At 34.4% G+C, this 15,534-nt stretch overlaps 1 protein-coding gene across 1 annotated transcript in view; it reads right to left on the bottom strand.

Moving 5' to 3' along the window:
* The window catches only part of COL11A1 (collagen type XI alpha 1 chain), a 202,896-nt gene that overhangs the window by 89,649 nt on the left and 97,713 nt on the right, over positions 1-15,534 (bottom strand). Inside the window, exons 29-35 of the mRNA XM_047785169.1 lie at positions 13,446-13,499; positions 11,755-11,862; positions 7,555-7,608; positions 2,576-2,629; positions 2,424-2,468; positions 2,230-2,283; positions 2,049-2,093 (exon numbers count right to left, since the gene is read on the bottom strand). Of these exons, the coding sequence (XP_047641125.1) occupies positions 2,049-2,093; positions 2,230-2,283; positions 2,424-2,468; positions 2,576-2,629; positions 7,555-7,608; positions 11,755-11,862; positions 13,446-13,499 (414 nt within the window). The remainder of the gene's footprint in view (positions 1-2,048; positions 2,094-2,229; positions 2,284-2,423; positions 2,469-2,575; positions 2,630-7,554; positions 7,609-11,754; positions 11,863-13,445; positions 13,500-15,534) is intronic.

Here is a 15,534-nt window from a genome sequence, read left to right as displayed (position 1 = left end):
TTAAAATATAAAACTATCATTTTCAAATTTCTATCATAATAATAAGAAAACTATAAACAAAACATTTTAAATCCAGAATTATAAAATTATAAAAATAGTATTTCTTTAGGCTATGTAGAAAGTTGTGGTATACTAATTTCTTAAAAATGTCATTTGTTTTCTAAAGTTTTGCTTCTTTCATATAAAATTTGATTTCGAATTTAAATTTCCTTAAGAAAAAGAAATATTTAGAAATCACTTCTCCAGAGAAAATAATGTGACATGTAGACACATTTTCTTTGTATTAATCATGTAGACATACTCTACATGATTTACAGTTGATCATGAAATTTTGGAATATATAAGCAAACATGTAAAAGAGAATAGTTTGTGCTTTAAAGACAAAACTCCTAGTTGCACTATGATTTGTTAAATGGTTCTAGTCCCTTTAATGATTCATTTTAATTAACTTAGCTGTATCTTCTTATTAAGATGACTTTGGTCATAAAATATTTCAAAAGTATGTATTATTTACAAAATCAAAATGTATAGGATGAGCTTAATTTGGGAATAACTCATCAACAGTGAGAAACATTTATTAGAAAGTTTAAGTTAATTAAATTTGAACCAAAGCCTTGAAACCACTGTAATTAAATGTTTATTCTTGAGTTTTATCTGCTGACATTTGTCACAAATAGAAAATTTATTCCATGGAGTTCCCGTTGTGGCGCAGTGGTTAATGAATCCGACTAGGAACCATGAGGTTGCGGGTTCAGTCCCTGCCCTTGCTCAGTGGGTTATGATCCGGCGTTGCCGTGAGCTGTGGTGTAGGTTGCAGACACGGCTTGGATCCCACGTTGCTGTGGCTCTGGCATAAGCCAGAGGCTACAGCTCTGATTTGACCCCTAGCCTGGGAACCTCCATATGCCGCGGGAGCGGCCCAAAAAACAGCAAAAAGACAAAAAAAAATATAAAAAAATAAAAAATAAAAATAAAAAATAGAAAATTTATTCCAAAAAAAATTTACTTATTCTCAGTTTTAAGTTATATGTTTATCTCTTTTCTGGGAGTTCCCATCATTGCACAGGGGAAATGAATCTGACTAGGAACCATGAGGGTTCAAGTTCAATCCCTGGCCTCGCTCACTCAGTGGATTAAGGGTCCAGCGATGCCATGAGTTGTGGTGTAGGTCTCAGACTCAGCTCGGCTCGGATCCTGCATTGCTGTGGCTATAGCGTCGGCTGGCAGCTACAGCTCTGATTAGACCTATAGCTTGGGAACATCCATATGCTGCAGGTGCAGCCCTAAACCAACAACAAAAAAACCCCCCAAAAAACCTGTTTTCCTTTTGGTGAAATATATATTACAAATTTCAAAAAATAATATACAAAATAGTCTAATATGTCTACATAATATTAAAATTATAGAATATTAAGTAATATGTAATGTCCTTGATAGTAACACAGAATTAATACTTAAAATTCTTTCAGAGGACAGCTTTCAAAAAAATCTGGCTACAAAAATGCTATATTTTGCCAAAAAAAAAAAAAAATCAAACAAAGGGCATGCTTATGCATGTGTATTTAGCTTTAGTTTATATCAATTGAAAATCAATTTACTAAATAGTTTTTCTATTTACTGGAATAGATGTTTTATCTTGATTTGAATGTAGATCGATTATGACTTAATGGCTACCAGTAGCTTGCACTTTACCAGCATAATGCTGCCACCATCTGCATGGATGAAGTGAGTTATCAGTATGGAAAACAAGAGGAGTGGAGGAGAAGGCTTAGGTATTATATGTGGATTTAAATGAAAAAAAAAAAGTATTTTGGCTTAAGAACTGACATTACAGGCCAATCACATATATGAATTCTCTCATTTCATAATAAAATTAGTAGCACATAACCAATTAGGTCTTTTTCAGAGAAGAAAATTAAAGAACAGGAATTTTTAAACTCTGACTAGATTTTGTGGATGACTCTAGACACATGCAACTTTTCCCAGAAATCAAGGCACTTGCAAAATACTAACCCTTACTTTATGTGATGTGACTGTATCATACTTACTCTTTCACCAGGAGGGCCAGGAGGGCCATCACCGCCTGAAGTGCCCTGGCGACGACGACAACAACAACAACAACAAAAAACAAACAGAAAAGAAAAATCAGTTTTGATTCCTTCCAGTAGCATCCATCCTCCGGAAGAGGAACTTACAGCGAAGCCCGAATGGAACAAGTGCTGATGGTACCTTTGGACCAGGTTTCCCAGTGGGACCTCTCGCACCTCTTGAACCTCGAGGACCCTGTATATGAGAGCAAAGATGAAATTGGTCTAGTTCCAAGCAGGTCCACAGGTAGAGCATCGGTTTTTATTTCTGAAGAAAATTATTTTGAAACATGAAAATACAAAATGAAAAGCATTGTTTGAAAGCAAGGCACTCACCGTTGGACCACGCTGACCCCGGGGGCCTGGTTTGCCAGCCACACCCTGCCAAAGACAGGTCACCCAGTTTCAGTACTCACTGTATCACAGTAAAGTGTAGGTGCAGAACATTTAGATTAGACAGTCCTGAACAATATGCTTTTATACCATACCCGTGCACCTTTCTCTCCATTGGCACCTGGAAACCCAGGAAATCCAGTGGAACCCTACAAAAATAAAAATAATAAGTGATGACTCTAGTAACTAACATTTTTAGCCACAAGCTGAAAGTCTTTTGGAACACAGTGGTTCTCACAAGCTGGTGGTATTCAAATCTGCTTATCAGACACAACTTAGAATAGATTTACAAGGAGATCCTACTGGGTAGCATTGAGAACCATGTCTAGATACTCATATTGCAACAGAACAAAGGGTGGGAGAAAAAAATGTATACATGTAAGGATAACTTGATCCCCTTGCTGTACAGTGGGCAAAAAAATAAATTATAAAAAAAAGGCAAAAAGACACAAAATAAAATAAAATAAAATAAATATATATATAATTTTGAGCTACCATACAACCTCCATGCATGTGTTTTAAAATGAACTTACAGTGACATCTGAAATCCTGGAAGCATTGAAGGCATGAATTGATAAAATATTTTAGTTTTTAACTTTAAGAAAATCATCAAATGTTACCATTTCTCACATTGGAAAATAGCAATTAAAGACATTTCATATAAAATAAATTTTGACTTATAATTCTACATATTTGCTTCAACTCTGAAGAAAAGTTTTATTTTCCATAAGCATGAATTATAAAATATTAAATATGAATTTCATGTTAACATGAATACTTAATATGAATCTTCCTTAATTAACATTATTATATTCTTAATATGTTTTTCCCTAATTAACATTATTGTATTCTTATATATGTATCACTTCTTAGTTGCTTATTTTTATACTTTAGAAATGGATCAAATCATAAAGATTAAAAATTTTCCAGCTTCTCTGTAAGCTAGTTAGATTTAGCTGAGAGTCTAAGCCAGATAGTCCATCTCTTTTTGGAATTCCAAAGACATAAATTCAAGACATGTTTTTCATGCATTCACCTAAGTAAGCTGGATTAGTTCATTACTCATCCACTCTGAGCATGGTTTTTTCTTCTGCAAAATAAGAATAGTTATCTGCATCTTATAGATACTTTGAAATTTATAGTTAATTGGAGTAAAGGAAGGCAAAGTATAAAAAATGACAATGATAGATAAAAATAAATAATGATTAAAGATGTAATAAGTATAGTAAAAGCATTACATAATTGAGTCCACAAACAGCTACATTTTACAAATAGAATATAATTCCCCCTTGCTCATATATCCAGATTTTCATTTTCTGAGAGATTTCTCTGAATATGACTGTGATTGATTTCCTTCATCATTGTATGATGAAATAGGACAGATTAGGATTCAATCCTTGCTCCACTAACTACAAGACCCCAGGAGGTGCTGGGGGAGCTTCCAAACACTCACTTTTCCTCTTCGGATGAGTGTATGGATTAAATGCAATAATGTGTAACATGTCTAATGAAGAGTTACAGTCATGAAGATTTTACACACTTCCCTGTGCACTGAGAAAGATGTAACAAAGCCTTCTTTGACTTGAATATATTTCTTGCTCTTTTTTTTTACAAGGTCGTAATTGTTTAGGTGTACAGCAAAGTGAATCAGTTATACATACATATACAAAGTATATTTTTTCATATCCTTTTCAAATATAGGTTATCACAAGATATTGAATATAGTTCCTTGTGCCATACAGTAGGTCTTTGTTGTTTATCTATTATATATATAAAATAGTGTGTATCCATTAATCCCAAACTCCTAATTTCTTCCTCTCTCCTTTCCCTTTGGTAACCATAAATTTGTTTTCTAGGTCTGTGAGTCTTTTTCTGAATACACTCATTTGGACTGCACTATCCCTAAAGTAATGCTTCTCCAAGTGAGAAATGGCTCCCTTGTATCAGAATAACCTGCAGTGACCACTAAAAATATGGACTACCAAATCCCACAACATACTGAGACAGACTCTTTGGAAATAGGTGACAAGAATCTGCATTTTTAACAATTTATCTGGGTGATACACGCAGAATGAATGGTCATCAATTTATATTTTTTTCACAAGTCAGGAAAATTGCATGAGAAGCCTCATAGGAACTGATGGACAAACTGAGTAAGTGCTGCTAAGCTTTTTTTAATGATCTACTTAGCAGTATCTTCTAATCCATGCCTATAGAGACCACTGTGTGATCAACCTGAGGACAATTGTTAGGACATGTAATACTCACATAAGGGAGGAAAAAATGTCTGCAAACTACATTTTTTTGAAGGGCTTTCAAAGTCTTTTTTCTCTTTCTTTACAGAGAATCAGATAGTTCTATCAGGTAGAGTATTACTCCGTGACCACTCTAGGAACCTGACAAGTGAGTATAATCTAGTATGGAAGTAATTCACTTCCATCAAATTTAATTTGGGACAAATATTCATCTGTCTTCAATAGAACAGAAAAACATTTTTAGACTCTATTCAAACAAATTGCTCTTATGCATTAATTTCATGCTTAATAAATTTATTTTCTTACATAGTTTCTACTCTAAGAAATTTATAGCAAACAGACAAAAACATCCAATCCACCTATGAAACAGTTTGTGATATATGGGCCTATTCTTTTTTTCTCACATGAAGATTGTCACCAAAATATATAATTTCCATGAAAATATATTATCTTCTTTTAAACAGAAAAAATAAATAGCCAACAAAAGGCAAAAGAGTCAAATGTTAATGGTGAAGTTGGTTCTTTTGGAGAACTGAAATGTTAAAAATTGTTTTAAATGCTGTTTTTAATATAAATTAATCCTACTTTAAAATAGATTTTACTTTTTGAAAAAGCTATTATTGTAAAGTACACACATCAGCACATCTTTTAAATACTCATTATGGTTTATATTGCTAGTAGATATTGGATAAATTATATTGTCTAACTATAGTCCTTAAATTGTTTGAAAGGGGCTAGCAACCAAATTTCTTTTCTAGTACAATGAAGACTTAAATCTATTCAAAATTCATTGGATTCCTTATAGGAAAAAAATGTGAAGCTATCTTTGATCTTTGATGTGCCCATCATTTTTTGTTTTAGAACTGAGAAATGTAAATGGTTTTGATCATAAAGGAAAAGCCATGAAGAAAAGTCATATAAAAAAATAAAGACCAAAATTTCAGACAATTAGGTTGAAGGGTAAAAATAAGATGTTTGATTCCTTTAGGAAGAAATATTTCTCTCTAGTCATTCTGGTCCATTTTGTTAATTAAAAAAAAAAAAAAAAACCCTCAAGGAATATTGAACAGAGAATTGGCTTAGGAAAAACAGAAAAAGATAAGAACATCAAATAAACTCATAATAAAAAACATACTCATTCATGTAACATGTAAAAGTTTTCTGTTTTTAAGTCAAAACAGCACCACAATTGAAATTCAATTTAGTGATCAGACACAAAATTTACCAACTAATCTGGGAACAGTGTAAAGTTCTACATTAGGCAGTGACTATCTCCTTTTACTCAAAGTACTTGTGAAAATGCTTGACATTGGAAAGGAAGGTAATTAGGTAACAGGACAGTATATTAGAGACAATATTTAAAAGGTAAAAATTACTAATCAGTGTAATTTAACTGTAGCCAGAAACAGATATATGATATTTGCATTATTTTTAAATTAGAGACTAAATGAATCTTATTTTAAAAGGGTTCAATTACCTCCTACTACACAAGGAAATGTATTTTATAAATTTAATGAGAAATTATAGGACATGGCCAGTTATCACATGATGAGTCACACATAAGTACAGTTCACATTTGTCAGGAGGAAGGATATTTTTGTCTTCTGCTGATTATCTGTGAAACTTTTTAATAAATATATGTTTGCAGATTATTATACAATCAGGATTTATCCTTATATACTAAACCTGTTAAGTCTGAATGGATATGGATCAAACAGGGAAAAACAGATGATAAATATATAGGTAGATAATAGAGAGAGAGATGGTAGATAGATAATCTCATGTGCAAACTACCTTAATATGAATAACCAAAATTTATATATTAAATCATTTAACCACTTAACGTAACTAGTCAATGCATCAAATGAAACCTTAACAAATTTTTATAATTAGCTCAAGGAAAATTAGTACACCTAGGTAAACGTGTATTTTTAAAATCAGGTATATTTCCAATAGTCAAAAAAAGAATTTGAGTGCATTGAATGTGGTGGGTTGAATGGTGCCCCCCCCAAATACATCTAATATTCAAATGTTCTGAAATCTGTGACTGTTAGTTTATTTGGAAATAGAGGTCTTTGTAGATGTAATTAAATCAAGGTTCTTGAAAAGAGATCATCCTGAATTATCCAGGTGGTCTTTAAATGCAACGACAAGTATCTTTTAAGAAGAAGAAAAGATACAGACATGGAAAAAAAGGCCAGGTGAAGAGAGATAGCACACAAGCCAGAGAGTCCCTGGGGCCACCAGAAGCTAAAAGAGGCAAGGACACATTCTCTCCTAGGCCTTTTGGAGGGAGCATGGGCCTGCTGACCCTTTGGTTTTAGACTTCTAGCTTCCAGAACTGTAAGTAAATTTCCATTGTTTATGTCACCAGGTTTGCAACGATTTGTTACAGTAGCCCTAGGAAACAAATTCTGCGAAGAGGATGAAAGAAAAATCAAGTGGTAATTCAAACCTTTAGGGTATTAGAAATGAAATAAAAAACTATTTTCCATCACCTGTCATCTATTTAAGATGTCTAGATATATTAATATGCTGCCTTAGAATAGTCTTATTTCAGTTCCAAGGAAGTGGCTGGCCATGCCTTCCTTTCATGCTTATTCTCTAAAATACTCCAATCCATAATCACCTAGGCTCTCTGACACCCTGACCTCCAGGTGCCCTCATAACCTCTGCCTTCCCCTTGTAAGATTACATTTTAAGGATTCATCATCTCTATATTACAAACCAAAAGGTAAACGTAGGTGGTAGGTGATTATTTTAAGTATAGCTACAAAATGCTGATTCATAAACAATAAAAATCAAGCTAATCATTTTACCTTTGGACCTTGTCTTCCCGGATATCCTGGTAATCCTGGAACACCAAGTTTCCCCTAAAGTTTAAAAAAAAAAAAAAATCATTGTCAATTCTAGGTAGAATTAAGTTTAAATGATGACTTCAGTCATTTTCCTACAAGTTAGAACCACATATTGGCACACTTGAAAGGAAGATATATAAGTTCTTACCATACTTTCATTATATTTCTTAACTTTAATAGAGAAAAAAAATGTTGCTAATGCTTTAATGTTCGCTAACTTAACCTGTTGTCTAAGGGATGGAGCTTTCTTTCTTTGGGGACAAGAAAGTAAAGGATTCTTTGTGAACTAAAGAAATCAGCTAAGAAATCAGCTAGGTTTTATCAACATTAAATACTATTTAAAGTTAGTGGAGGTAGCACTATATGTAGATCTTATCATTCCAAATAAAGTTAATGTTTTTTGATAAATTATTTAATTTCTCACTGTAAATGTAAAGCAAACTTTATTGGGAAAGTTTAAATAACCATATTAAGAAATTCAAAACTAATTTGAGGAAAGTTTTTTTTTAATTCAAACATCTGAATAAATCTAGCATAACTAATACCAAATGTTGAGAGATATAACTAAATAATGATGATTTTGTGCAGTGTTCATTTCTACAGACGAAAATTTGAATGTGCAACTATTCTGTTCCTGTGCAATTAGATTACCTCTCAATCTGAAAGTGCTACAACAAATGGTAAATTCTAACAAAGTCCAAAGATTTATAACAAATACTAAGAGGTTTAAAATGCATCACTTCCAAAATTGGCCCCCTAAAAAAAACATTAATTTAAAAATATTAGTAGAAAGAAAATTAAATTAAAGTAAATGAATAAAATATGTTTGTGGAATTTTACTGTGATTTCATTTCCCTTAAGAACATATGAATGCTCATTTCACATCTAAAATGTTATTTATCAAAGTCTTAAACATTAGCAAACAAGTAGTAGCATTTCCTCTGTACACTTAAACAAAATAAGAATAGAACCAAAAGCAAATCCAAAATTGTGATATATAAAGTTAAAAGGTGTCAGGACTTTATGTACAAAAATTAATATTTTACTGGACGAAGCAAGGGGAGAAATCAGGAATATAGTTTAAGACCTTGTTATTATTGATTGAACTAAAGAGTTGTCTGATTCAAGATCAACACTGCATAGGTAAGCAGTCTTTAGATGTAACATATTCCAACAAGCCTTAAGAAGCATACTTATAATAATGTCCCCTTGGATACATTAACTTATCATACCTTGTTTTATGCCACTGATTTCAAGGTTAATGAAATTCCCTAATTATCATCACAAAACTTTTGTAGTCTATGTTAATTACTACATTAGCATGTAAATTCATTCATTTTAGAGTCCTTTAAAAATAAATCCAGAGAGAAAATTTGTTTGTATTTTCAGTACGGTGATAGGCAGCTCAATGAAAGGAAAAACAGTGGTGAAATGTTAAAAATTAAGAATTGCAGGGTAAAGTGCCTCAGCATAGTTTGTGAATCATTTACAAAAAATACAGTAGGGTTGAGAAAAGGGGAAAGTCCTAGAACAGCCTTAAGCCATTGGGAAGTGAGCACTTTACGTGGAAGGGTCACAGGCCTTGTCAGCCCTTGTCCCTCCAACCCTATCCTGTCCTTCCCTGACCAAAGGCACACTCATCAGTTCACAAATAGCAACTAGGAGTGTGAAACAGTAGAAGAATGGCTACATTTCATAAGTCATAATGACATGAGAAAATGATTCCTTTCTGTTTGTTTTCTTTTTTGTTTGTTTTCTTTTTTGTTTGTTTTTTAGTGCCACACCAGGGGCATATAGAAGGTCCCAGACTAGGGGTCAAATCGGAGTTACAGCTGCCGGCCTACACCACAGTAACACAGGATCCTTCTGGGACCTAGACCACAGTTTATGCAATGCTGGATCCTTAACTCACTGAGTGAGGTCTGTATAGAACCTGCATCCTCATGGATACTAGTCAGGTTCATAACCACTGAACCACAAACGGAACTCCTGAGAAAATGATTTCTTATTTCTCTGGTCATAATCCCTTATATAATCTTTATATATTTTCCTTCTGGGACAGGATGATAAGGGGCAGAGATGATAATTTTCTTAAATAGCACAGAATTTCAATATTTTATAGAATATAAAAAATTGGAGAATAGACACACATATAAAAAAGGAAATTGATTTATAGCACCAAGAGATAATTATTATGTATATTTTCCTTTAGTGTACCTAATCAGATAACACTTGTCATAGCTATTTCTAGTTTTTTCTGCTTTTTTTTTTACTTTATTTTTTTGTCTTTTTGCCTTTTCTAGGGCCACTCCCATGTCATATGGAGGTTCCCAAGCTAGGGGTCGAATCGGTGCTGTAGCTGCCAGCCTACACCAGAGCCATAGCAACACAGGATCCGAGCCATGTCTGCAACCTACACCACAGCTCACGGCAAGCAACGCCGGATCCTTAACCCACTGAGCAAGGCCAGGGATCCAACCCGCAACCTCATGCTTCCTAGTCGGATTCGTTCACCACTGAGCCACAATGGGAACTCCTTTTTTTAACTTTTATTTTTCTGTCTTTTGTCTTTTTAGGGCCCTACCTGCAGCATATAGAGGTATGGAAGTTCCCGGGCTAGGGGGCTAATCACAGCTGTAGCTGCCAGCCTACATCACAGCCATAGCAACACAAGATCCGATGCACGTCTTCGACCTACACCATAGCTCATGGCAACACCAGATTCTCAACACACTGAGCACGGCCAGGGATCGAACCCACAACCTCATGGTTCCTAGTCGGATTCATTTCCACTGTGCCACAATGGGAGCTCCTCTAGTTTTTTCTTAATTTAACTTCAGACTCATTATAAAATGTTCACAATACACTAAATATTCTATGAAGGCATAATTTTAATGTTGCTTAATATTACAATTTGCATGTAAATGTAACAATTGCAAATATTTTCTGACATAATGCATATAGCCAGGCAGCTGTTAAACAATGAATAGTAATAGTATCAGGGGGTATTTAAAAGCATAGTAATGCCTGAGTTAACCTCAGATTAAACGTAAAACTTCTTGAAGTTCTACTAAGCATTAGTATTTTTTTTAAAACACTCATCCTGTAAAAATATATATTTAAGTGGAGAGAGTGAAAAATGGGTGTTTTGGTTTGACGGCCAAAGATGATACTACTTGTTCCAAAACAATAAGTAGACAGTCTTCATTGATTCTTTCATCCTTCATTAATCACACTCAAACTCTCAACTTTTTAAATGAATTGTCTGCTCCTTTATTTTTTAATTTTTATTCATTTATTTATTTTTTGCTTTTTTAGGGCTACACATGCAGCATATGGAAGTTCCCAGGCTAGGGGTCAAATCGGAGTGCAGCTGCTAGCCTATACCACAGACACAGCAACACGGAATCCGAGCCACATCTGTGACCTACACCACAGCTCATGGCAACGCCAGATCTTTAACCCACTGAGTGAGGCCAGGGATGGAACCCACGTACGTCCTCATGGGTACTAGTCAGGTTTGTTACCACTGAGTCATGATGAGAACTCCCTATTTTTTTTTTTTTTGGTTAAAAATTTTGTTTTAAGTTTTTGGCTATGCCCATGGCATGTGGAAATTCCCGGGGTGGCGATTAAACCTGAAGCACAGTAGTTGACAATGCCGAGTACTTAACTGGGAGGCCACCAAGGAACTCCCTCAAATGCTCAACTTCTAATATAGAACAACTTTAACAGTGGCTGATTCTGCATAGGCAAGAGGAACAGAAGAAACTATAAAATAAGGAAGAGTAAAAGAGGATAAATGTGCCTGTCTCAGAGTTCCTGCTGTGGTTGGTACAGCAGGTTAAGGATCTGGTTTATCTCCTGACAGCATTGGTTCTCCAACCTAACACATGGGTTAAGGATCTAGCATTGCCACAGCTGTGGTGTAGGTCACAGATGCAGCTGAGATTCTACCCTGGCTTGGGAACCTCCATATGGTGCAGCCGAGGCCAAACAAGAAAAAAAAAAGTGACCATCTCATAATTATACTCTAAATAGTATATGCTTAAAATTTAATAAAAGCCTCTAGATTTACATCTTGAGTAATTAAAAACACTCTAAAATGATAATGAAGCATTATGTGCAAGAGAACCTGCGAATTTAAAGTTGTTCACTAACCTTTTCTCCTGCTTGACCAGAAGGACCCGGGTCTCCAGTTGGACCTGCTCGACCTTTGGGCCCTTCAGGCCCATCTTCTCCTCTTGGACCTACTTGACCAACTTCCCCCTGTAACACAGAGTAACAGCACCATTGTAATTGAAAGTGTCTTAGAGATTGAAGGTCAGAGATTATAGTTCATCAAAAAGTTGTATTCAACCCTTGGTTTGTTTACTCATGTATCATATATGACACAGAGGCCTGAAAATGTTGTGACTTCATCAATCTTTCCATTAATAAATAAACAACTAAATACAGTCTCACATTTGAAAACCTACAGAAGCCTAATGCTACTGTATAGCACATTAAATTAATTTTAATACACTCTCTTGCAGAAAGAGAGAAAAAGTAAGAATCAAGACCAGATAGTGTAAGGTGGTAGAATATGTTATCCCCAAATATGCCACTTTGGCATAAGAAGTGTTTTGAACTGAAGGCAACTAAATAGAAGCAGATAGAAAAAAAAAAAATTTCTACCCATCCCACACTTGCTTAAAAGCAGGACACATATTTACAAAGGTGTCTTTTCTCCCCCTCTCTACCAGAAAGGACAAAAATTAATCACTAGAGAAACTAGACTCCTAATAGTCCAGAGCCAGAAGCAGGCACCAAAGGAATCTATACAACAAACTTTACAACTAACCTTTATCTACCATTACTTTCCCATACATCTGCCTTCCCACAATTTACAGCACTGGAAACTTGACGTTCTTATCCTGCTCAAAATGTATTTGTTCCTCTGCCCCAGTTCTAACCACTCCTTTGAGTAACTCATCACTGAGTGCTTCCATATGTGTTCATGACACATATGCCAGCAAGTGTCTGTTTGCTTTTCTTTTGTTCATTTGTCTTGCATCAGTCTAATTTTACAGGACTTCAGCCTGAGAACCTATCAGGATAGGAGGAAAAAGAATTTCTCCTCCCACATCATAGCACCTTTGGAAATCAATGTTTGGAACACAAGAAAAATTTTAGACTTGTATTTCACACTTAAGATATTAAATGCTGGAATTATTAAGTTATTACCCCCATCCTGGACACAGGCTTTATATGCCTTTTAGGAAAATAAATATTCTATAACATGCATTTTTGCTTAAATTTATTAGATACTATTATGCTAGTTATAAAATAAATCTTCCCAACTAAAAACATTTAGTTTACTTTAGGTGACACAATTTTGTTTTCAAGATACTTGTTAACAGAAAAACAGTGTACTATTTTTACACTAAAAAATTCAAAACTATGTAATTAAAATTCATGACAGTTGCAAATATAGTTTCTAGGCAGCAAAGTTCACTATATGCGGACAATACGCAGAAAAAAAACCTATTGAAGTAATTATATTCAGCATTTGATTGTTTTAGACAATGTCTATAAACAAAAGCACTATACATATGAATATATATAATATATATGTAACTATGTATGTATAAATATGCTATGGGACACATAGAGGTTAAAATAATATCTAAAAAACTGATACTATATTACCTCCACAAAAATTAAAATCCTAATCATATAAAAATGGACATGAAAAATGCCTCAGACAGTACAAACATTTTTATTTATCCTGATCACAACATTTAATTATAAGAATAAACACACACACATATGTTAATGTATGTACGAGTACAAATTTTCATTTTACTTACTCTGTCACCTTTGAGACCCATGTCGCCTTTGAATCCTGGAAAACCATCTTCACCCTAAAAAATGTAAATAATAAATTTTAATCAATTGTTTGGATGAATCTAATTATGGTTATATGAAATATGAATACTGATAATTAGGGAAAATCGTCCTGAGAAATGTGAATCTTAATTGTGAAACCTCCTCTTCCCTACTTTAACCCTTCATCTCCAGTATTCTCCCAATTTCCCATACTTAATGCCTCTAAGCTACTAGAAGACTTTTCACAAATGTGTCCATTAAATCTTCTCTATCTTATGGGGGAAATAACCACGTTCTTATAACACCATGTATCCTACTTTGAACAAACAAAAAGTAAAAATTTAAGTAATTAAATTACCTTTGGATTTCAAGAACTCTGGGCTACCAAAAAAAATGTCTTTATCCTTAATTTACCAATATATACCTAAGATTTTTATATCATGCATTTTTGTCTCATGTGCTTTAGGTAAATGTCTTCTGGCTCAACTTGTTTTCTCTGTTACAGTCTCTCTTCATGTGAAGCATAAGCAAATTGATAGCCTTTATGTAAAAAGAGAGATTGCTCAATGTCACATCACAGACACCAACCAGTGATGCTGAAAACTGCACATCCTTTAGCAAAGAGAGGAGAAATTTTGACTATGGCAACATTTCCTGTCATTCTCACTATAACTAGACTTTTAAGAACTAAGCTTCATGAACAACTTTACTATCTCTTAATTTTAAGAAAAATTTTAAATTCCTAAGGAATAATCATTCATGTGTTCAGCAGCATTAACTGAGAATTACTCTGTTCAGAGGACTGTGGAGCACTTTGAAGATGCTGTTTTACCAATAAATATTCTACTGAAGGTAGAACATTTGCATTGATTTTAGTACAGGTGGAGTAGGAAAGGTGTTTAGAAAAGAAAAACATGAGCATGAGGATGATGACGATGTACTGTGCTGATGCTGGTCATGGCTGCGGAGAAGCAAGGAGTGAATTTGCAGAAGATGTGAGGGCGCAGTCGGTATCTTAATTATTGATTGGACTTGCAGAGTTTGGAAAAAAAAGACATGTCAGGTCAAATATGAGCACAGTGCTAGGAAGACTGGCACTATACACCCACATCCTACTGCCAAAATGACCTCCACAAAACACAAAACTGATCACATCAATATTCCTTTAAAATGCCTCAATGGTTCCAATGTGCTAATGCTGAATATAAGCTGCCAATTTCCCTTCTCTCCTCACAGTGATCTAGCCCTTGTTCACCTCTGTACTCTTATCTTTGGTCTTAAACCTCCCCTCTACTCCCATCCAAAGCACTGGGATATACTTCCATTTTTACTTCTTGCATCGGTTAACCATTTACACATACACACACAACTGCAAATCCTTTACATTCACTGTCTACCTGGCGGTACTTTACTCTTCTTTCAGAACTTGGTTTGTGACTTTTCTATGAAGTTTTCCATGACCTCGATATTCCCTCCTTAAAATTAACCTCTTTGTTTTGTGTGCCCCCACTGAACATTTATTATTATAACATCCTGCCCTTAGTAGAAAGAGATGATGGGTCTCTTTCTACTAAAGGGTCAAAGTCAAGAATCATGTCTAACTAACCTCTGGCTCTCTAGTGCCTATGGCATTTTGACGCTCGATGATCAAGATATGTAATAAACATTTACTAAATGTGCATTTAGAAGCATCCACGCCTCATTGTGAGTTTGGTAAAGTATGCTAAAGTTCAGAAAATAGCAGGTCGTTACGGATATATGAGATCTTGACCTGGAAAAGGAATCCAATCTTACATCCTACCTAAACCTAAGAATTCTGACAGGTCCAAAAGTTTCTTTTAAGACAAAAGTATAACATTTTAACTTTCTGGTCATAAAGTAGCCTTGTGGAATTAGGATCCTCTCTGTACTGAATGCATCTGGGCAACAGCAGAGGCTTAAGAGATGAAAATGATCGCTTAACTTCCTATTGACTACCCTAAAGAGAAGGGTAATTACACAGTTGCCAAGTTTACTTTAAAAAATACATCACCCTATGTCTAAAATCAAACAGTTTCTATGACTTTTTTC

The sequence above is a fragment of the Phacochoerus africanus genome, chromosome 6, assembly GCF_016906955.1.
Source record: "Phacochoerus africanus isolate WHEZ1 chromosome 6, ROS_Pafr_v1, whole genome shotgun sequence".
Lineage (NCBI taxonomy): Eukaryota > Metazoa > Chordata > Mammalia > Artiodactyla > Suidae > Phacochoerus > Phacochoerus africanus.
The sequence above is the reverse complement of the archived record's forward strand: the minus strand, read 5'-3'. Positions and strand labels throughout refer to the sequence as shown.